General features: G+C 38.5%; 1 protein-coding gene across 4 annotated transcripts in view; it reads right to left on the bottom strand.

The window, feature by feature from the left end:
- The window catches only part of MGAT4A (alpha-1,3-mannosyl-glycoprotein 4-beta-N-acetylglucosaminyltransferase A), a gene marked incomplete at both ends in the record, with an annotated part of 85,592 nt that overhangs the window by 41,838 nt on the left and 18,931 nt on the right, over positions 1-24,823 (bottom strand). For 2 of the 4 annotated variants that reach the window (XM_079721037.1, XM_079721036.1), the window contains 3 exons: positions 3,295-3,428; positions 18,999-19,139; positions 21,697-21,864. In XM_079721037.1, the coding sequence (XP_079577163.1) occupies positions 3,295-3,428; positions 18,999-19,139; positions 21,697-21,864 (443 nt within the window). Of the gene's footprint in view, positions 1-3,294; positions 3,429-18,998; positions 19,140-21,678; positions 21,865-24,823 lie in introns of all 4 variants that reach the window. The other 2 variants (XM_079721038.1, XM_079721035.1) reach the window with 2 other exon arrangements.

Below are 24,823 nucleotides of genomic sequence, written 5' to 3' on the forward strand. Positions count from 1 at the left end.
CCTGCAATTCCAGAACACAGTCAGTGAACTTTAAATAATGCATCAACAGCCAACTGTTCAAAACCTTGAATGTTCTGTAAATGTCTCATCATATAAGACCAATGGACCCCCAAAGGAAAAATCAGGAGCAAAGAACTAGAAACACAGCAAATAATTACTTTTCTGTCTCTTTCCTCTCCTCCCTGAGGGGCATCTTATGGTTCTCCCTTCAAAGAAAAAAAAAAAAAAATACAAAGAACAGAAACTAAAACAAGAATGAAGAGACTATGATCTCCTTTACTGTCTATGTGTATTCTTGTCCAGTTTTTTCATTCTTAATTTTCTCCTCACATGTTAAAGTGGACCTGAGGTAATTCACACTTTTATAAAAGCTGAAAATATTTGCAAAAGATAAATTACTTTGGCCTATTTACTCTATTTCAAGTGGGAGAGTGGGGAGAGTTTCATAAAAGGGATGAGCTGGGGCCCGAAGGAGGAATAAGAGAAAGGAAGAGGCAATGCTTCGGGTTGAGGAATAACACAAACAGAACTGAGAACATCCAAGGTCTATTCAATGAGCTGAGAGCAGAATGACTACAGCCCAGACCTACTAACACTATGATGTAAAGAGCCTTTAATAAACAGACGGGAAACCTGGAAGAGAAGCAGTTTGGGGAAATCAGACTAATTTAGTTATGGACAGATTAAGAGTTGCCCATGAAATAATTCAAATAATGTTATCAAGTAGGCAGTTGGAAATAGAGACTCGGGAAGAGGCTAGAGATCTAGATGAGGAACCATCCCACACGTAGATCACAGTCAAAGCCGCAGAACAGGCACTTGGGACTAGTGTTAAATGAGCCCCAGGCTACCAGACACCTAGGTGAAAACTCCTAATCAAACGTAGAACCAAACGTGGTGATTAATAATTTTAGATTGCCTAAAGGCAATGCAATGAATCCTGTAAACTAATTCTTCTGTTCAGAATAGATTTTCTTTCAAATATTGAAATTCTATATACACACATATACAAACACTGCAGTTCAGGAGAGAAGTCCTCCGAGATCAGAACACTGCTGACCCATGGGCCGCATTTTCAGTTTACAGCGTCTCTCCATGCACGATCTCACTACATCTCCCTGCAGCAGTGCTGAGCTCACAAGGCTCAATGGCACTATTCTCCTTTTAGACATGAACAAACTGAGGCTGAAAGAGAAAACGACCTGCTCAAGTGGCAGAATCCAGACCCTGAACACAGGTCATGTGACTCCAAACCCAGCGTTACTACATCTGAGTGATCAGAGAAACGGCTACAGCAAGAGGGTCTTGAATCTTCATGCAGCTAATCTCTGTCTATAGGCTGAATACTATTTTTCAAGTGCATAAGGAGCATTTTTCATTTGGTAGTTTTTAAATTTTAAGGCTTTTTTTCTTATAAAAATCAATACACGCTCATTGCAAAAAAGTTGTAATTTTACAAAACTGTATGGTATCTCCCCAAAATCTCAACTCTCAAAGTAACTGCTACGAATAGTTTCGAGTCTATTCCACAAGACCATTTTCTCTACTTATTTTATCAATGCACATTAGGAGCTGTATAAATGTGTCATGTGCTGGAATATATTTACATACTTGCAAATGTTTCCACTGGATTGATTTTTAGAAGGAGAATGTTGGGTCACAGAGGAAACTTACATTGTAATAGTTATTGCCAAACTGCTTTCCAAAGAGGCGGTACCAATTTCTACTGACATACAATATGTGACTGACAAATCTGATTACTTAAAATGTAAAATTTCTACAACAAACAAAAAACATCATAAACGAAGTTCATGAAAAAAGCAAACAACGAAAGAGTTAATTAAAGAGTTAATGTCCAAGAGTTAATTCCTCTCATATATGAAAATTTCTTACAAATTAAAAAAATGAGCAAAGGCTATAAAAATAAGTATAAATACAAGTGGTCAAAATATACATAAACCAACATTTAATCCCATTCAGTAAACAAATCCAAATTAAACAAAAGCAATGTATCATTTTTACCCATCAAATTGGCCAAAATAAATTTAAAGACTAATATATCTCACAGAGCATGGGGACAGGGAACTAAGCTCTCTCGCAGACTGCTGGAAAAAGGGTATTAATGGCTCAACTTCTGCAGAGCGTCTTGCCCAGGTGTGAACATTTAATGTATGTGGCACTCTACCCAGCAATTCCACTTTTAGGAATTGATCCCGCATCAGTAACCAGACAAGTGCACAGCCATTTATTTACAGTAATGTTCAATACAATGCCGAAAAGAATAGCAAAAGTGTGGAAACAGTCTCAATTGGTCTGTCAATCAGAAATTAAATAAGGTATGATAAAACCATACAATGGAATGTAATATAGCCATAACAATGATGGTGTGATAACTATTCACTTTACCATGGGAAAATATCCATGGTATTAAGAAATATACAGAACAATTCCATTTATATATATGTATACAGCCACAGGAAAAATTTCTTAAGATATACATATTTCAGAATAGCAATAGTAGTTATATCTACATGGAGGAATTACAGGTAATTTTTCAATATACATTTCTGTAATTGTTTTGAACAATATACATGTGTTTACTTTTTATATTATTAGAAGACACAAGAACATTTTCATTAAAAAAAAAAAAAAAAAGACAGGAAACACTGAAAAGGTGGGAATCAGTGGGCCAGAACCAGATGAGGTTATAAATCTTCTCACATACCGAAATTCAATATAATAATTAAGGAAATATTTACTCTAGGGTGCTTTTTCATCATTAAAAAAAAAACCTCCTCAAGATTTATTCTTTCCCCATATCTTCTGAGGAGACTAAAATATAAGCAATATAATAATTATAATTAACATGATATTTGACTTTTTAAATAATAATGTGGCTGCATCTTGGGAGGACAGAGAAGCGGTAGAGAGAATAAAGAGATGATAAAACCCCAGCCTAAACCTTTCTCAGGTTTCAAAACTCCCAAAGAACATCAATGCAAATCTCCAAATTCAGGTCCTAGTGCCAGAAATGGGGACTCGCTGTTCATAAAGATCTATGAATATATTATCATCCTATTAACAAGATATTACCATTCCTGGATTGTAACTGCACAAGAGAAGTTAAGGCAAACACAAGTTAAACTTATATTTAACTATCAGATGGAATATACTACCTAAGCTTTACTCATCACATTTTATAAAAAAGGTTTATAAAAGCATTATTCAAAATATGGTTTCAACTCTTACAGATTATATGTGGTAAAAAAAAAAGAGCAACAATTAAATAATTACCTCTCCTATGAAGACTACTATAACACAGTCCAACTTCTCTTCAGGATACAGATTATCAATAAGGGAATGAAGAGTTTCTATGAGGTAAGATTTAACTTCTCTCTTCACTGTGGGAACTCCCATTACTATTGAAACTGAAACAAAACAATGATAGTAATTATGTTAAAAGATTTTGCAAAGACAATGCAGAAAACCACCACTGTTTTACAAGTATTATACCCTCTCAAATTGATAGAAATAATTGGGGGATCAAATATACTACATCGAAAGAAAGAAAAATAATCAAAAATATGGGGCACACCTATTATACAGTAATTCTTTTCCACATGGCTTCTCCATAAGAAAAGAAACAATGTCAAAGAACTGATAAAGATTAAAGACATTAAACCACACGTTAAAAATGAATTGATGGTAAAGTATAAACAACAGATTTTATTATACAACTAAAACTTAGAAACATTAAACACATCTTAAAATTTAAAGTCTCACATGTCATATATAAGATGTCCTAAGGAGGACACTACATCACTTCTGTGGTTTTCTTCCCAAATTCATAACCTCAATCTAACCATGAAGAAATGTCAGACAAATCCAAATTAGGGGGACACTCCCCAAAGATCAGGAAAGACAGAGAAAGGATGAGGAACTGTCCCTGACTGGAGAAGACTAAGGGGACATGACAATTACATGAAATATGGGATCCTGAGTCAGATCCTGGAACAGATTAAATAATAATAATAATAATAAAATGACAAACTCTAAGATCTAAGGTTAACAGCATAGCATCAATGTTAATTTCTTGGTTTTGATCATTGTACAATAGCTATATGGAAACTGGGGGAGGTATATGGAAACTGTGTACTATTCATGCAACATTTTAAAGTCTAAAATTAGTCAGTTCTACTATAATGCTTGTTTTGAAATGCAAATTGTTCCTACATGATTAATACATTAGAGAACAATTTGAGCATGAAGTCAATTTCACATTTGCTTTTATGCAATTTCTCCCCTGGGACAAACACTCACTAGGTGAACACAGAAAATGGTACCCATTTGAACTGAGTTCAGAATACTGAACCAAGCCATGTAGAAATACCCAAAATGCACAGCTGCCTCAGTTCACTGCATGCTGTGAACCACAGCTATCTACACCTGGTGTTACAACTTTCTGCCAGATTTCAGTCAATCTGCTTTGTACCACTTCACAAAAAGCTTCCAAGCTGCAGTCCTTCTGAAGCCCACTTTAACAAGCAAACCTCAAGTCTTTTTCAAGGTAGAATACCATATTTATTGTATTTATGCATTTCTCCATCATTTAATATGTGCAAAATTGTGCCACTGCTTTTATTAGCTTATCTTTTCTTTATGTGTAACTGACAAAGCTTTTGAGTGTTGTGATCCTAACCCCATTTTTCTCCTTTTATTGCACAATTTTGCATAGCACAGTAATATTTAGGAACACATGTTATATTAGAGTACTTCACAGTTAGTTTTTAAATGTAATATCTTTAAAAGTCTTAGGGACTTCCCTGGTGGTACAGTGGTTGAGACTCCGTGCTCCCACTGCACGAGGCACGAGTTCAATCCCTGGTCAGGGAACTAAGATCCCGCATGCTGCGCAGCGTGGCCAAAAAATTTTAAAAATAAAGACATAAAATAAAAAAGTCTTAGTATCCTAAGTGTTACAGATCAGTAGAGAAGTATTTTGCAAAAGTTAAAATTAAGTCTTAAGTATGTAACAATTTATTGGAGATACTACAAAACACTTAGAGGTCAGAGAATTCTAAAGTTAGAGGAAGTGTAAAGATCATGGATCCATGATTCTACCACCATGATTCTGCAGTTCTAAGGTCCAAACAGCTTAAGGGAGTCCCCCAAGTTTCCATACCACATTCCTCTATTCCATTTTGGGATGAAGAGTTTCCAAGGGTTCAAAAAAAAGATTTGCTATATTTGTTCTGAACATGTGCATTGAACACTTATTAAATGCAAGGCATTATTTTAGGTGTTAGGAATATAACAGCACAGATAAGGTCCCTGCCGTCATGGGACCTTTCTTACATTCTAGAAGAGGGAAAAAGATAAACAATTTTAGAGGGTGATATGTAGTATATGAATTAAAACATGGCAATATTAGAAAGAGTGCATGGCGGGAAGAGGAAGTACCTGTACAGACAGTGCAGTCATGGAAAGACTCTCTGATACCAACTGAGCTGGTACTTAATGATGAGAAAGAGAAGAGAAAGAAGATGAGGGAACAGCTAGGCGCTGAAGAGAGGATGATCTGAACAGTCAAGCAATAGCAAGAATAGAATGTCTCTAAAGCAGAATCAGCCTAGATTCAGAGGAATTAGTTAGGGATCTGATCACATATACCCTTAAATTTAGTTTTAATTCTGAGGGCAAGAGAAAGCCACTGTAAGGTTGTAAGCCGGGGAGTGACAACATCCAATTTGTAATTTTAAAAGATTACCAAATTTTATGGAGAATAAGACATAAAAGTGTTAACAAGTATAAAAGCATTTTGGAGAGATCAGTTAGGAAGTTACTGCAGTAATTTAAGGAAAAGATGGTGGTTTGAATTAGGATGTTTGAAGTTGGAGATGAGTGAGCAGATCTGGGATCCACTGTGGAGACCCTCACCAGTGGGGCTTATGGCTGGCAGAGATAAGGGAAGGGGAGGGTCGAGGATGACCTGAGTAAGTGGACATGGGACCTTTTACTGAGAATAACACACCTGAGGGGGAAAGGGCTCCCAACCAAGATTTCTGTTTTGACCATGTTACTCTGAGATGCCTAGAGACAAGATGAGTTACCCTGGAAGCAAATTTCCATATACTTTAATCTACCTCAGAATTTTAAAATATTTAGAGTACACATTAAAAGAGTATAAACTATGCTATGAAGCATTTCTATGAAATGTTAATGCATATGAAGTTCAGAAACTTTGTTCACAGAAAAAGCAAAATCCATGCTGACTTTAGCGTATGCAAAGAAAAATGGCATAAAGTAATAATGCAAATTCTCTATTCCCTACCAGTCTTAAGTTGTTCTGTTTCTGTTTTAAGTTTAGATGGCATGTTTAGAGAAGAAGCCACTTCTCCCAAATAGACTGTTTTGGAGCTGAAATTTAAATTCTTTAGTTTAAACCAAGGCACTCAAGGACTCCAAAAGCACTAAAAAGGAAAGTACTAACTTCGGCTAAATCTACAGAATTAGAGTATCCATGCTAGGGGTAATTCACAGAATACCACAAAAAAAGACAGCTTTTCCTGCCTTCTGGGCATGTTGTAAGGTCCCCTTAGGGTGGGGAGCTGGGGGGAGGGGATGTGACTAGTAACAGACAATTGTGTAACTCACTGCTGAACACATGTAACTGCAGTGTGAAATCCTTCCTGCTCAGTAGAGCCACCGGGAACATTCAATACAGCAAATGCTCCATCAGCCTGGATCTCTTGAGTGGTCAGTGATGTACAAGGCTCCCTGCTAACCCTGATGAATGTGTACTTTAGCATAAATAAATAAATAAATAAACCTTAAATTACTTAAATTCCTGAGATTTGGGGGTTGTTAGTTACCACCTCATAACCCAGCCTGTCCTGTTTGACACAATTATCCTTCTATGGTTTATAATGTAGAAAATGAATGTATTCTAAGGGGTGAGAGTTCAGAAGAAAAAATGTCAGCAACATAAACCATGGGGCCACGTCATCCTTTAAGAAGGAGCAAGGTGGACTGAGGATCCAAACAGAAACAGAGCCCAAGGGCTGGACAGAGTACTTTGTTTCACTGATTCACTGTCCAATACTTCCTATTCAAGTATTAACTGTGCATCTGTAATACATCTGTTATGTACTAGACAATCTAAAACACAGTCATAAGGTAAGGCCACTGCCTCATGGAGTTTATAATATGACAGAGCTATCATCTGTTGTATCAGTTTTATTCAACTTTCTCAGGAAGTTTTCAAATTCTAGTACTTATTTCCTTTAAAATCAAGAAAAATTTAGGAACAATCTTAATTTGGCATTCCTGATCTTCAATTCCTCAGTCTACCTTCAGTTAAAACTACTTTCCTTTTTAAATATTTATTGCTAGTCAAATATTTCAGCCTATCGTGCTTCCTTATGGCTTTAGTCAATTCTTCCTCATTTCTTCCCTTATGTCCGATAGCAATTATTTTTCTCCTGCTGCTTAGTTGCACCTTCTCTGTCTCTGTCTTCACCTTTCTCTTTCCTGAAATGAACGGCTAGAGAACCTTGAAGGCTAAGTCCTGGGCCCTAGGTGACTTCATCCATCTCTGTATCCTCAACAACCTGTCACTTGCAAACGATGACTCATAACATTAAATCTAATTCAGATGTCTCTTTTGGGTTCCAGATCTATATCCCACTGCCTATCTTCCACGACAATAACTCAAGATCACCTCCTAACTTAACATATCCAAATTGAACTGATGACCCCCTCTTGCAAACCAATTCTGCCAATCATTTCCTGTTGTCCCCATCTCAATGAAAAGTACTCACCATCCGTCCAGTTGCATGATTCAGCAGCCTAGGACTTATCCTTGACCACTCCACTCCCTCTACCTCAGTCCACAAATCCAGTCCCTCTCTCTGTCCTCCCATGCATGTCCCCATGCACTGCAAACAACTCTAAATCCAATTCTTCATCTCTACCATCAGTACACCCTAGTCCAAGCTTATCCTCTCTCAAGTGGATCACTGCAACAGCCTCTCATCGGGTCCTTTCCATCTGTTCTTCTTTGCACATCCTCATTCATCCCATTGCAGCAAATGGGATCCCTGCACAATTGAAATCATATACAGTCATCCTTACTAAGTCCTGCTTAAAACCCTTCATTGGCTTCTTTCTGCTCTTAGGAGAAAAGCCCAAATCCTATAAATGGCCTGCAAAGCCCTGCCTTGACTTGCCCTGACACACCTCTAGCCTCATCTTGTTTCATGCTTCCCCTCAATCTACACGTCAATGACAGTGGCCTTCTTTCATTTTCTAGAATATTCCATGATCCCTTCCATCACAAACCTTTTGTGCTGCTCTTCTCCGTTTCTGAAATACTCTTTTCTCCCATGTGGGAGACAGCATAATGACCCCCCAAAGATGCCAAAACCCTAATTCCTGGAACTTGTGACTATATTACCTTATATGCCAAAATGACTCTGCAGGTGTGAGATGAAAGATTCTTGAGATGGAAGACTATCCTGGCTTATCCAAGTGAGCCCAATGTACTCACAAGGGTCCTTAGGAGAGTCAGAGTGAGAGAAGATGCGACAATGAAGCAAGAGGGTCAGAGTCAGAGGGAGATATGAAGATGCTATGCTCTGAAGATGAAAGAAGGGGGCACAAACTAAAGAATGTAGGTGGCCCCTAGGAGCTGGAAAAGGCAAGGCAATGGACTCTCCCCTAGAGCCTCCAGAAGGAACACGCCCCTGTTGACACACTGATTTTAGGACTTCTGACCTCCAAAACTGTAAGATGATAAGTTTGTATTGTCTCGAGTCACTGGGTTTGTGGTAAGGTGCTACACAGCAGCAACAGGAAACTAATACACCCATCTTTACCAGTAAACTACTTATTCCTCTGATCTCAGGTCAAATGTATTTTTCAAGGCTTCCCTAAACTCCTTAATTAATAGCCCTTCTATTCACTCTCAAATCATCCTTTATATCACTAATGTTGTAACTGTACAATTATTTATATAATTGATTAACTGACTAATGTATTCTCCTTTAGTAGAATGAAGCTCACAAGACTAGGAATCATGTCCAATTTTGTGTAACAAAGCACACAAAAGTGCCCATGGACTTTTTTTTTTTTTTTTTTTTTTAAGTACGCAGGCCTCTCACTGCTGTGACCTCTCCCGTTGTGGAGCACAGGCTCTGGACGCGCAGGCTCAGCGGCCATGGACCACGGGCCCAGCTGCTCTGCGGCATGTGGGATCCTCCCAGACCAGGGCACGAACCCGTGTTCCCTGCATCGACAGACGGACTCTCAACCACTGCGCCAGCAGGGAAGCCCCCCATGGATTTTTTTTTTTTTTAACTTCAGCAAATACTTAAAGAACTACCTGCTGTCCTCTACTAATCAGTAATGCCATTTTGGTAGGTAACCTGTGGAGGGTCTTTTCTCAGCCATCCTGCTCAGAATGGACCCTTCATCTGAAGACATGTGTGTTTCTGCAACTGTAAGAAATTTTCTTCTATTATTCGTTTGATTATTTCTCCCCTTCACTCTGTTCTCTCCTTCTGAAATTCCTATTAGGTAGATGTTAGAATGTTGGTCTATCCCAATTCTTTGTGCCCTTTGTGTTGCATTCTGGAAGAACTACACAGCTCAATCTTTCTGATCACTAATTCGATCTTCAGCTGTGTCTATTCTGCTTATCAGACCATTTATATGGAAAATTAAAATATAATTATTGACATAAAAACACAAAGATTTCTAACTGACCCTTTTATAATAGTCACTTATGAGTTGTCCTTTCTCATCCCTCTGAAAATATTTTATGTTTTCTTTTTGTATTATATTCTGTGTGCTCTACAAGTCATTGAGTCATTCATGATGTTGGTCTTCTTAAGTGTTTGGGAATCCTAACTGTATAAGATGGCCCTTTACCCATCTGTAGTTGCTGTGTCTGTTTACTGCAGCCTGCCTCTGTAAATCTGTGGGAGCATCTGGACGTGGTGTGGGTGGGAGTTTTTCGTTCTGGATGTGAGAATTCCAACCTCTCTCCTGAGCGGGTCAGTAGCTGCCTCCAGCACAATTCTCCCTCCTTAGCCTTAGGAAGGCTTAGCTGGTCTGAGTGCTGATCCTTAATCAGCCTCACTGCTGAAGAACACAATGCTTAGCTGAAAACGCTTTTCTCTGATCTAAAAAACTGAAGTTCTTAATATAAAGTACCTAGATAGGTTTTAGGGCTCCACAAAACCCCAGAAATTACATATAAAAGTACTTTTTCTATGTGTATTTTTCTAAGTAGAAGGTTGATAACTTTCCTAAGATAGCCAAAGGGTTCTATTACTCTAAAAATATTAAGAACCATTGCTGAAAAATTTGTAATGTAACTCTGTGGGTTGTCTGGGTTTTTTCCCCCAAGTTGCCTGCTTTTTCTACCTTTAAAAAACAGTTTCAGCTTAATAAAAATGTTAACCACTGAAAAGCTGGTCGACCAAGATTGTATTATATTTATGATGGATAAAGTCATAAACAAATGGGCTAGAATAAGCATCTTCAAAAAAGAAAGAGAATGTCACATTCATAAAATAAGAAGAGCTGACTATAAAAGAACTTACTAGAGACCTCAGAAGTTTTAAATAACTTTAAAAATACTTCTACTTTCTTTTCATTTGCTTCTTATTCATGAGGAAATAGGCTAAACCAAAAACTGCATGAAATGGCTAAGGCAACTTACCCAAATAGTGATTATTAAAGGAAGAGACACACTATCAACTTCAGAAATAATTAATGATCAATGTTTAAAGAACATAATTTAGAACATACTACATATCTTATTAGTCTTTGTAATCCAGTATGTACCATAAAAATAAATATTCCTTGAATCAATAAAGACATGGAAGAATGAGTTAGTCTGAACATAATTTAAGAAGTATCACCTCCATAGGAAAAGTGTATAATTTTAAATGGTTCATAAAAAGAAAGATGGCAGAACTAAAAAATGACGAATGTGAAAACTTAGAATATCGAAAACCAGTAAGATACCTAAGAATCCTATTGAATCAAATGCAGACTGGATCAGCTTTTCAAAAACATTATCATAAAGATGCATTTCAATACCTAAGAAGTAATGATTTTGTCATTTGTTAAAGACTTAGGAGCAAAATAATATTTTTGTCTCTACATCCTAAAATCAACAAAGAAAAGATTAACAAAGTCAAAGTGGAGAAATAAAAAGTATAAAAGAATCATATAAAAGTCCCACAAGGAAAACTCAAGAAGCTCTGGTGACTCTAACAAGAGGAGAAAAAAATGCCACAGATTATCTTTTAGGTATTTTGGGAAAAAGATGCAAACTAAATTATTTCTATTACTGCATGAAAGGTTAAATATAAGTGACTATATACTTATGTTTCAGTAAGAAAAGTAGGGGCAGACATATGAAGAACTTTCTTGACATGACGGTAAGAGCTAGTAATGTTGAAATAAGACACAAGAAAGAAAAGTTATTTCTTTACCTCTCAAATTTTTAAAATAGAAAAGTTTCAAAAGTTTAAACACTGTTTTGCCTGGAGATAGGGCTTGAACTAGATGTCTCATAATCCTTTTCAGCTCTATTACTCTGGTCTTTGGAGAAAAATATCCAACTCCCTTCAACATGGAATTTAGAATGACTCCTGAGTTACTATGCACAGATCAAGAACTTTTTGTTCTTTAACCTGCCCTTTTTTTTTAAAATTATTTATTTTTAACATCTTTATTGGACTATAATTGCTTTACAATGTTGTGCTAGTTTCTGTTGTATAACAAAGCGAATCAACTATATGTGTACATATATCCCCATATCCCTTCCCTCTTGTGTCTCCCTCCCACCCTCCCTATCCCACTCCTCTAGGTGGTCACAAAGCACCGAACTAATCTCCCTGCGCTATGCAGCTCCTTCCCACTAGCTAGCTATTTTACATTTCGCTGTGTATATATGTCAGTACTACTCTCTCACTCATCCCAGCTTACCCTTTCCCCTCCCCGAGTCCTCAAGTCCATATTCTATGACTGCGTCTTTATTTCTCTCTTGCCCCTAGGTTCATCAGAACCGTTTTTTTTCGTTTTTTGTTTTTTTTGATTCCATATATATGTGTTAGCATATAGTATTTGCTTTTCTCTTTTTTTCTTCACTCTGTATGACAAACTCTAGGTCCATCCACCTCACTACAAATAACTCAATTTCGTTTCTTTTTATCGCTGAGTAATGTTCCATTGTATATATGTGCCACATCTTCCTTATCCATTCATCTGTCGATGGACACCTAGGTTGCTTCCATGTCCAGGCTACTGTAAAGAGTGCTGCAGTAAACACTGTGGTACATGACTCTTTTTGAATTATGGTTTTCTCAGGGTATATGCCTAATAGTGTGATTGCTGGGTCATATGGTAGTTACATTTTTAGTTTTTTAAGGAACCTCCATACTGTTCTCCATAGTGGCTGTATCAATTTACATTCCCACCAACAATGCAAGACGGTTCCCTTTTCTCCACACCCTCTTCAGTATTTACTGTTTGTAGTATTTTTGATGATGGCCATTCTGACCAGTGTGAGGTGATATCTCATTGTGGTTTTTGTTATGTTTTTCTCTAATGATTAGTGATGTTGGGCATCTTTACATATGTTTGTTGGCAATCTGCGTATCTTCTTTGGAGAAATGTCTATTTAGGTTTTCTGCCTTTTTTTTTTTTTTTTTTTTTTTTTGCGGTACGCGGTCCTCTCACTGTTGTGGCCTCTCCCGTTGCAGAGCACAGGCTCCGGATGAGCAGGCTCAGCGGCCATGGCTCACGGGCCCAGCCGCTCCGTGGCATGTGGGATCTTCCTGGACCGGGTCACAAACCCGTGTCCCCTGCATGGACAGGCAGGATCTCAACCACTGCGCCCGCCACCAGGGAAGCCCTCTGCCCATCTTTGATTGGATTGTTTGTTTTTTTGAGATTGAGCTGCATGAGCTGCTTGTATATTTAGAGATGAATCTTTTGTCAGTTGGTTCGTTTGCAAATATTTTCTCCCATTCTGAGGGTTGTCTTTCTGTCTTGTTTATGGTTTCCTTTGCTGTGCAAAAGCTTTTAAGTTTCATTAGGTCTCATTTGTTTTTGTTTTTATTTCCATTCTCTAGAAGGTGGGTCAAAAAGGATCTTGCTGTGATTTATGTCACAAAGTGTTCTGCCTATGTTTTCGTCTAAGAGTTTTATAGTGTCTGGCCTTACATTTAGGTCTTTAATCCATTTTGAGTTTACTTTTTTTTTTTCGGTATGCGGGCCTCTCACTGTTGTGGCCTCTCCCGTTGCGGAGCACAGGCTCCAGACGCGCAGGCTCAGCGACCATGGCTCACGGGCCCAGCCGCTCCGCGGCATGTGGGATCTTCCCGAACCGGGGCACGAACCCGTGTCCCCTGCATCGGCAAGCAGACTCTCAACCACTGCGCCACCAGGGAAGCCTTGAGTTTATTTTTGTGTATGGTATTAGGAAGTGTTCTAATTTCATTCTTTTACATGCAACTGTCCAGTTTTCCCAGCACCACTTACTGAAGAGGTTGTTTTTTCACCATCATATTCTCTTGCATCCTTTATCAAAGATAAGGTGACCATATGTGCATGGGTTTATCTCTGGGCTTTCTATCCTATTCCATTGATCTATATTTCTGTTTTTGTGCCAGTACCATACTGTCTTGATTACTGTAGCTTTGTAGTATAGACTGAAGTCCAGGAGCCTGATTCCTCCAGCTCCGTTTTTCTTTCTCAAGATTGCTTTGGCTATTTGGGGTCTTTTGTGTTTCCATACAAATTGTGAAAATTTTTGTTCTAGTTCTGTGAAAAATGCCATTGGTAGTTTGATAGGGATTGCACTGAATCTGTAGATTGCGTTGGGTAATAGAGTAATTAATAGAGTCATTTTCACAATGCTGATGCTTCCAATCCGAGAACATGGTATAGCTCTCCATCTATTTGTATCATCTTTAATTTCTTTCATCAGTGTCTTATAGTTTTCTGCATACAGGTCTTTTGTCCCCTTAGGTAGGTTTATTCCTAGGTATTTTATTCTTTTTGTTGCAATGGTAAACGGGAATATTTCCTTAATTTATCTTTCAGATTTTTCATCAGTCGTGTATAGGAATGCAAGAGATTTCTGTGCATTACTTTTGTATCCTGCTACTCTACCAAGTTCACTGATTAGCTCTAGTAGTTTCCTGGTAGCATCTTTAGGATTCTCTATGTATAGTCTCATGTCATCTGCAAACAGTGACAGTTTTACTTCTTCTTTTCCAATTTGGATGCCTTTCTTTTTCTTCCCTGATTGCTGTGGCTAAAACTTCCAAAACTATGTTGAAAAACAGTGGTGAGAGTGGGCAACCTTGTCTTGTTCCTGATCTTAGAGGAAATGCTTTCAGTGTTTCACCATTGAGAACGACGTTGGCTGTGGGTTTGTCATATATGGCCTTTATTACGTTGAGGAAAGATCCCTCTATGCCTACTTTCCGGAGGGTTTTTATCATAAATCGGTGTTGAATTTTGTCAGAAGCTTTTTCTGCATCTATTGAGATGATGATATGGTTTTTATCCTTCAGTTTGTTAATATGGTGTTATCACATTGATTGATTTGCATATATTGAGGAATCCCTGCATTCCTGGGATAAACCCCACTTGATCATGGTGTATGATCCTTTTAGTGTGCTGTTGGATTCTGTTTGCTAGTATTTTGTTGAGGATTTTTGCATCTATGTTCATCAGTGATATTGGCCTGTAGTTTTCTTTTTTTGTGACATCTCTGTATGGTTTTGGTATCAGGGTGATGATGGCCTCATAGAATGAGTTTGGAAGTGTTACCCCCTCTGCTGTATTCTGGAAGAATTTGAGAAGGATGGGTGTTAGCTCTCCTCTAAATGTTTGATAGAATTCTCCTGTGAAGCCATCTGGTCCTGGGCTTTTGTTTGTTGGAAGATTTTTAATCCCAGTTTCAGTTTCAGTGCTTGTGACTGGTCTCTTTATATTTTCTATTTCTTCCTGGTTCAGTCTCGGAAGGCTGTGCTTTTCTAAGAATTTGTCCATTTCTTCCAGGTTGTCCATTTTATTGGCATAGAGTTGCTTGTAGTAATCTCACATGATCCTTTGTATTTCTGCAGTGTCAGCTGTTATTTCTCTTTTTTCATTTCTTATTCTGTTGGTTTGAGTCTTCTCCCTTTTTTTCTTGATGAGTCTGGCTAATGGTTTATCAATTTTGTTTATCTTCTCAAGGAACCAGCTTTTAGTTGTACTGATCTTTACTACTGTTTCCTTCGTTTCTTTTTATTTCTGATCTGATCTTTATGATTTCTTTCCTTCTGCTAACTTTGGGGTTTTTTTGTTCTTCTTTTCTAATTGCTTTAGGTATAAGGTTAGGTTGTTTATTTGAGATTTTTCTTGTTTCTTCAGGTAGGATAGTATTGCTATAAGCTTCCCTCTTAGAACTGCTCTTGTCACATCCCACAGGTTTTCAGTCGTCATGTTTTCATTGTCATTTGTTTCTAGGTATTTTTTGATTTCTTCTTTAATTTCTTCAGTGATCTCTTCGTTGTTTAGTAGTGTATGGTTTAGCTTCCATGTGTTTGTATATTTTACAGTTTTTTTCCTACAATTGATATGTAGTCTCATAGATCTGTGGTCAGAAATGATACTTGATAACGATTTCAATTTGCTTAAATTTACCAAGGTTTGACTTGTGGCCCAAAATATGGTCTATCCTGGAGAATGTTCCGTGAGCACTTGAGAAGAAAGTGTATTCTCTTGTTTTTGGATGGAATGTCCTATAAATATCAATTAAGTCCATCTTGTTTAATGTATCATTTAAAGCTTATGTTTCCTTATTTATTTTCATTTTGGATGATCTGTCCATTGGTGAAAGTGGGGTGCTAAAGTCCCCTACTATGACTGTGTTCCTGTAGATCTCCTCTTTTATGGCTGTTAGCATTTGCCTTATGTATTGAGTTGCTCCTATGTTGGGTGCATAAATATTTAAAATGGTTATATATTTTTCTTGGATTGATCCCTTGATTATTATTTAGTGTCCTTCTTTGTCTCTTGTAACAATCTTTAAGTCTATTTTGTCTGATACGAGAATTGCTACTCCAGCTTTCTTTTGATTTCCATTTGCATGGAATATCTTTTTCCATCCCCTCAATTTCAGTCTCTATGTGTCCCTAGGTCTGAAGCGGGTCTCTTGTATACAGCACATATATGGGTCTTGTTTTTGAATCCATTCACCCAGTCTATGTCTTTTGGTTGGAGCATTTAATCCATTTACATTTAAGATAATTATCGATATGTATGCTCCTACTACCATTTTCTTCATTGTTTTGGGGTTTTTTTTGTAAGTCCTTTTCTTCTCTTGTGTTTCCCACTTAGAGAAGTTCCTTTAGCATTTGTTGTAGAGCTGGTTTGGTGGTGCTGAATTCTCTTAACTTTTGCTTGTCTGTAAAGGTTTTAATTTCTCTGTCAAAGCTCAATGAGATCCTTGCTGGGTAGAGTAATCTTGGTTGTAGGTTCTTCCCTTTCATCACTTTAAATATGTCCTGCCACTTCCTTCTGGCTTGCAGAGTTTCTGCTGAAAGATCAGCTGTTAACCTTACGGGGATTCCCTTGTATGTTATTTGTTGTTTTTCCCTTGCTTCTTTTAATATTTTTTCTTTGTATTTAATTTTTGATAGTTTGAATAATATGTGTCTCAGCATGTTTCTCTTTGGGTTTATCCTGTATGGGACTCTATGCTTCCTGGACTTGATTGACTATTTCCGTTCCCATGTTAGGGAAGTTTTCGACTATAATCTCCTCAAATATTTTCTCAGACCCTTTCTTTTTCTCTTCTTCTTCTGGGGCCCCTGTAATTCGAATGTTGGTGCATTTAATGTTGTCTCAGAGATCTCTGAGATTGTCCTCAATTCTTTTGATTCTTTTTTCTTTATTCTGCTCCCTGGCAGTTATTTCCACCATTTTATCTTCCAGGTCACTTATCCATTCTTCTGCCTCAGTTATTCTGCTATTGATCCCTTCTAGAGTATTTTTAATTTCAGTTATTGTGTTTATCACTGTTTCTTTGCTCTTTAGTTCTTCTAGATCCTCGTTAAATGTTTCTTGTATTTTCTCCATTCTGCTTCCGAGATTTTGGGTCATCTTTACTGTCATTACTCTGAATTCTTTTTCAGGTAGGTTGCCTATTTCGTCTTCATTTATTTGGTCTTGTAGGTTTTTACCTTGCTCTTTCATCTGTAACATATTTTTTGCCTTTTTTTTTTTTTTTTTTTTTGATGGGTGAGGCTATATTCCTATCTTACTTGTTGTTTGGCCTGAGGTGTCTAGCACCAGAGTTTGCAGGCAGTTGGATAGAGACAGGTCTTGGTGCTGAGATGAGAACCTCCAGGAGGCCTCACTCTGATTAATATTCCCTGGGGTCTGAGGTTCTCTGTTAGTCCAGCGGTTAGGAACTGGAGCTCCCACCACAGGAACTCTGGCCCAACCTCTGGCCTGGGAACCAAGATCCCACAAGCTGCATGACATAGCAAAAAAAAAAAAAAAAAGATAAAAGAAAGAAAGAAAGGAAGAAAGGAGCAGTACAATATCAAATAATAAAAAACAAAATAAAATTAGAAAAATAAAAAATATATTAGGAAAAATAAAAATATAATTGAAACAACCACAACAGAAAAAAGAAAAAAAGGGGGGTGAACAAGCCAAAAGGAGAGAACAATAACAAAGTATAAGGAATAAAATAAAACTAGAAAAATAAAAGTTAGGAAAAATAAGAATATAAATGAATCAACAAGGTAAAACAGAAGCCCAATCTAAAAGAGGAAAAAAGGGAAAAAAAAAGCCTTGTCTATGGGGGCGGAGTTTAGGCAGGGGTGGAACTTAGGCAGGGGCGGGGTTTAGGGTGGAGGGGAACAAGGCGGGTGGGGGGTGACGTTTGAGCATGGGGCGGGTCCTAGGCTCAAGACACACACAGCCAGAAAAGGCCTTGGGGGCAGGGCCTAGGCAGGGTGATGTTCAAGCATGGGGCAGGGCCTCTGCTTAGGACCTGCATGGAAGGGGAGAGGCAGCTCGTCCAAAGGAGGGCCTCTGGAGTGCGGAGTTCTGGAGTTTGGAGGTAAGGCCCTGACTGAGGATGTGTGGGTGGGGTTTAGGCCCAGCGCGTTTCAGGGGGTCTCTGAGTGTAGAGGTGGGGTGTAGGGTCAGGGCTTGGGCTCTGCGCAGCAAGAGGGAGGCTCCAAGGGTGGAGGATTAGGCCCAGAAGCCCAACAGGCTCCCCAGTGCCTAAGTGGACAGGGAAAGCGCTGGCCACATTCCCTTCTGTTCCTCCATGCCCCTCCCCCACCATCTCCCCCAGGGTCTCCCCCATCACCACTGGACCCCCAACCGTGGTGGGTCCCGCTGGGTGTAGGAACTCCTCCCCTCTCCCAGCCACCCCTCAGGGGTGCCGGACCCAGAGGTCCAGCCTTTATTTTTGCTCCCCTTCCCTCCTTCCCACTCCCTCAGGGCCCGCGTGGCTGGAGGGGGCCTTGGTGGGCAGAGGACCAGTTCTGGGATCTCAGCAGGCTCCCATGGGCCCAAGTGGGCAGGGGAAACCTGGCCACGCTCCCTTTTGAGCCTCTGCTCTCCCAGGGGTTCCCCAATTTCCCGCTTTGGCATGGGATCCCTTCCCCTCCCCCAGCCGCCCCTCAGGGACGCCAGTCCCGTCCCACCTCCACTTCTCCCCCTTCACTCCCCCCACGCCCCACGTCCCACCCCATCACTGGGGGTCCCTCCCGCCCCTTAGGTGTCTGTGATTCCCCACTGGTGCCTGGTAGGTGCCCTAGTTGTGCAGAGACGCGAATTCTGCATCCTCCTAGTCCGCCATCTTGACTCCCGACCTGCCTGACTTCTAATGGTCAACATAATACTCCAAGACATAATTAAGACCAGCAGTGCAAATACAATAGGAAACAAAACAAACATACCTCCTGTTCTTCCATTACCAATCTGCACAACAGGTTGAAGGCTTCTTTCGTTTTGTAATAAATGAGGCAAATGATAATAAATACTTGGCACTTGAAGAGATTTTTTGCTTGTTAACTCCCTCAAGAGCTTTAGGGTACCATCTGAAATACAGACGTATAATCAATCCACGGTAATACCTTACTTACAGAAGTTGCTGATGTTACAAAGATAGTGGTAAAAATTTATGAGAACTAAAAGAATTTTCTATCCTAATTTCATACTTTGGTCAATGAGATTTCTATGGACACTTAGGCAACCAGAGTCTCACAGAGTCATGATGATGAAAACAGTCTGAATGAAGCTAAAAAGGTCAGTCAGAGTATCATGAGAAGATAGAATGTGAACCACTCACCTTTATAATGTGTCAGAACTCAAGCCCTGGGGGACAGACTGTAAACACGCTATCCATTCATGAAAATGTAATAATACAACCACCAGTAACTTTCATTTTTTATGCTATTACATTTGACCAAAATTTCACATGGAAGATTTTTTTTTTAGTTCAAGTACACTAATTTAAACAGCACAAGTTGAGAATGTTTGGTACAGTTCATAACTTTCAAATCATTTTTCAGTTTTTATGAGAGGAACCAATGAACCATTTAATATAATAGAAAATAAAACCTTGACAGGATAATCAATATTGTTTTAAAATTCCATTGAACTAGAACTTAACCTTTTAAATAAGGAAGTTAGCAGTATGGACTTGCAGTCTCAATAACAATTTTATACAGAGCAATATGAAAATTCCCTTAAAATATTCTGAATATTCAGAACCAAAAGTTCACAGAAGAAATGAAACTGGCTATCACACATGAAATTAAAGTTTAACCTCATGTAAAAGCAACAACTACAAATTACAAGACAACAATATCTACCCATCAAATTAAGTTAGCAGATTAAACAGTAATATTAAATTGTGGTGATAATGTGATAAATGTTTCAGCTATTAAGAACAGCATCAAAACCCTCAAAACATTCCTGCCCTATCATTCAGTAATTTCCCTTTTAGGAATTTAACTTCTATGCAATCAATAAATATTTAGTGAATTATCGGTTTTGTTCCAGCCACCGTGGCATATGTTTGGAAATCAACAGTCATCAAAACACAGATTCCGTTTTTAAGAAAGTCATAATCTAATGAAAATAACTTAAGGCCTACCATAAAAGTAATTGATTTATATACAGAGATGTTCTTCACAGAGTTATAAATTGGGGGACAAAAACAACCCAGAAAAATCCTATTTGCCTATTTGTAGAAAAATATTTAATATAGTATGTGATTAGCTGATATATATGTCATCAAAAATGGTATTTTAGGGCTTCCCTGGTGGCGCAGTGGTTGAGAGTCCGCCTGCCGATGCAGGGGACACAGGTTCGTGCCCTGGTCCGGGAGGATCCCACATGCCGCGGAGCGGCTGGGCCCGTGAGCCATGGCCGCTGAGCCTGCGCGTCCGGAGCCTGTGCTCCGCAACGGGAGAGGCCACAACAGTGAGAGGCCTGCGTAACGCAAAAAAAAAAAAAATGGTATTTTAAAAGAATATTCAATGCCATAGTAAAATGCTAATAGCATAATTTCAAGAGCAAAAATAAGGCCATAAAACACACAATTATAATTCTGAAGAAAAATATGCATGGAAAAAAGACTAGAAGAAAACAAAGAATGTTAACCATTCCACAATTTTTTTTTTTTTTTTTTTTTTTTTTTTTCCCGATACGCGGGCCTCTCACTGTTGTGGTCCCTCCCGCTGCGGAGCACAGGCTCCGGACGCGCAGGCTCAGCGGCCATGGCTCACGGGCCCAGCCGCTCCGCGGCATGTGGGATCTTCCCAGACCGGGGCACGAACCCGTGTCCCCTGCATCGGCAGGCGGACTCTCAACCACTGCGCCACCAGGGAAGCCCCATTCCACAATTTTAAATGTTACTGTGCCATAATACAAATTTTATAATCAGGAGGGGAAGAAAGGGGTATGAATCTCTAAAAATAAAGTAAGGTAGTGACTCTCAAGATGAGAGGAATTAATGGTGAAAGATTATAACAGATAATGCTAAAGGAAAAAGTATATTATTCTTGGAAGATAATGTAGATTTGGAGTCAACTGATTTTATACATGTATCAATTTAGTCATTAGAATAAGAATAGGACAGAAACAGAAGATGGTTGATATTCATTTCACTCAGACCAGAATTTCTCAGAGAGGGAACAAGTCAGGTACCCCCAAAAGTACCCATTATAAAACTATATCTTTTTATTTCTTGTAAGTCATATCTGAGAGTACTAATTGCTTCAAATAGCTCAAAGGTTCCCCAGAGTCCATCTGAAGTCCACATAAGTCTCAACAGAAACATGCATAAACACTAAGTTAAATTTTAGTCTCATTCTAAATGTTTTTTTTTAAATATGCTGGTTCTTCACTACTGGCAATGAAATTTATACAACTGAAACTTAATATTACTCTCTTTAAATCAAATTTAGCAATTAATAAACTTGTTTTATAATTAACCACAATACAAAAAGTTTTGTATGGTGATTTTTCTCTCTGTAGAGGGTAACAAATGTTGACTGATAAGCGACTCTAGACAACTTTCAAAGAGAGTATTTCACATAACCCATTGAAAATGTCATCTTTTCATAAAACCAAAAATATCGTCTGTACCTGAAAATTTATTCACCGTATCCTTACTTCTGTTTGTTTCTGCTCCTACACGCTTGAACTGCTGTACAATGGCATTGAGTTCGGAAGACCGCTGAGAGATTCTGTGTTCAGCTATTCGGAGACGTTCTTTTAAAGCAAGAAATTCTCGTTGATAAGCAATCAGTTTTTCTAGAAGCAAAACCAAAAGTTATTAGTATATTTCTTTAAAAAAAAAAAACCCACTATGATCGAAACAGAATTGTAACATTAGCGATTTTTTTTTTTAAGATGTTGGGGGTAGGAGTTTATTAATTAATTTATTTATTTTTGCTGTGTTGGGTCTTCGTTTGTGCGAGGGCTTTTCTCTAGTTGTGGCAAGCGGGGGCCACTCTTCATCACGGTGCGCGGGCCTCTCACTATCGCGGCCTCTCTTGTTGTGGAGTACAGGCTCCAGACACGCAGGCTCAGTGGTTGTGGCTCATGGGCCTAGTTGCTCTGCGGCATGTGGGATCCTCCCAGACCAGCGCTCGAACCCGTGTTCCCTGCATTAGCAGGCAGATTCTCAACCACTGCGCCACCAGGGAAGCCCCAACATTAGCGATTTTAAAGTTGCATTTTTCAGAGACAGATATTCATTTATGAATTCATTGAGACAGAATTGAAAATAAAAAAGAGCCCCAACTAACAAAGTGGTGGCAAAGCCACCACTAACTTAGTGCTATTAATATCTGTAAGAATATGGGTGCTTTCTAATTAGCACTTCAGAAAGTTAAAGATAGGGAGAAAAAGACAAAGTTTTTGGAATTAACACTTCAAGCATAATACCAAGATCATTTCTCAAAAGGTACAAACAACTATAAAGACTCTATTTGTATGAAGATAGAGACAAAGCATTGAAACTAATGATAATATATCTAATAATATAATGAATATAACATATTTTATAGCGTAACCACTCATTCCCATAGGCTGTTTCCTCTGTACTTCCTATTCTGCAAAAATTTCCCTAGGCCAGACTTTGGTCAAATTCCTGATCCCTGGGCTTCCCTGGTGGCGCAGTGGTTGAGAGTCCGCCTGCCGATGCAGGGGACACGGGTTCGTGCCCTGGTCTGGGAAGATCCCACATGCCGCGGAGCAGCTGGGCCCATGAGCCATGGCCGCTGAGCCTGCGCGTCCGGAGCCTGTGCTCCGCAACGGGAGAGACCACAGCAGTGAGAGGCCTGCGTACTGCAAAAAAAAAAAAAAAAAGAAGCTGAGAAAATCCCACACAGGATAAACCTAAAGAAACCCATGCCAAAAAAACACCACAAATAAATGTCAAAAAACTAGAGACAAAGAAAAAGTCTTGAAAGCAGCCAGAGAGAAACGACACATTACCCATTAGGAAAAAAAATAATTTGGATAACTGCAGATTTCTCATCAAAAACCATGACAGTCAGAAGGAAGTGGCACTACATTTTTCAAGCACAGATCTTCCTGGACTTTTAATGGAATTACGTTCCAATAAATCCATTGTAAGTTGAAAATACCGTAAGTAGAAAATGTATTTAATACACCTCACCTACTGAACATCATAGCTTAGTCTAGCCTACCTTAAGGATGCTCAGAACACTTACATTAGCCTACAGTTGGGCAAGGTCATCTAACACAAAGCCTATTTTATAATAAAGTATTGAATATTTCATGTAATTCGTTGAATACTGTACTGAAAGTGAAAAACAGAATGTTTGTATGGGTACAGCATGGTAGTAGGTGTACTGATGGTTTACACTCGTGATGGCGTGGCTGACTGGGAGCTGCAGCTCACTGCTCTGCTACTGCCCAGCATCACAAGAAAGTATTACACCATATAGTCCTAGCCCGGGAAAAGTTCAAAATTCAAAGCACGCTTTCTACTGAATGTGTATAGCTTTTGCACCACCGTAACGTCATTAGGTAGAACCATCATTAGGCAAAACCATCATAAGTTGGGGACTATACTGAAAAAAATATACATCAACCTCGAATTCCATATCTGGCAAAATTATCCTTAAGGAATGAAGGGGAAATCAAGATATTCTCAGACACTAGTGGAATTTGTCATCAGCAAACCTACCCTAACGTGATGGCTAGAGGAAGTTCTTGAAACAGAAAGGAAATGATAAAAGAAGGAAGCTTGGAACATCAAGAAGGAAGAAGGAACTAAAAGAGCAAAAATATGGGGAAACACAATAGACATTCCTTCTCTTTATTGAGTTTTCTTAATTATGTTTGATGACTGAAGCAAAACATATAATACATCTGATTTGGTTCTCAATGTGGAAGAAACAGTTAAAACAATTATAATAAACTGGTGAGGGAAAAAGAGCTTTTAAAGGGGATAAGGTTTCTATATTTCACTCAAACTGATAAAATGCCAATGGCAGTAGACTATGATAAGTTATGCGTGTGTATTATAATACCTAGAGCAACCACTAAAATATCTATACAAAAGGATACCTCAAAAACACTATAAATAAATAATAATGGAATTTTTTAAATGTTCAAGTAACCCATAAGAAGTCAGGAGAAAGATGACAAAGACAAAAAATAGAGGGAACAAATAGTGAACAAAAATAAAATGACAGACTTTATTTAACCTAACATCACTAATCACATTAAATGTAAATAGTCTAAATGTACCAATTAAAAGAGATTGGTAAAGTGGATTAAAATACATGATCCCATTATATGCTGTCCACAAGACTAACATCCATAGCATGGAATCTTATTCAGCAATAAAAAGGAACAAACTATTGAAACAGCCAACAACTTGCATGGATCTCAATTATGCTGAGTGAAAAATGTCAATTTCAACTGGTCACATACTGTATGATTCCATTTATATAACAGTTCCAAAATGACAAAGTTATAGTGATAGGTAACAGATTAGTGGTTGCCAAGAGACAGGGATGGTGGGGGATGGAAGAGCAGGTGTGACAATAAAGGGGTGGCACAAAAGGAGAGCTTTGTGGTGATAAGATTGTTGTTCATCTTGTTAGGGGTGGTGGTTACAAGAATCTGCACTGTGATAATACAGCATAGAATTATACACACGCATGGTATCAATGTCAACTTCCTGATTTAGACATCGTACATTATACACACATAACTTATCACAAGAAGTAAC

Source organism: Hyperoodon ampullatus (assembly GCF_949752795.1).
Source record: "Hyperoodon ampullatus genome assembly, chromosome: 15".
Lineage (NCBI taxonomy): Eukaryota > Metazoa > Chordata > Mammalia > Artiodactyla > Ziphiidae > Hyperoodon > Hyperoodon ampullatus.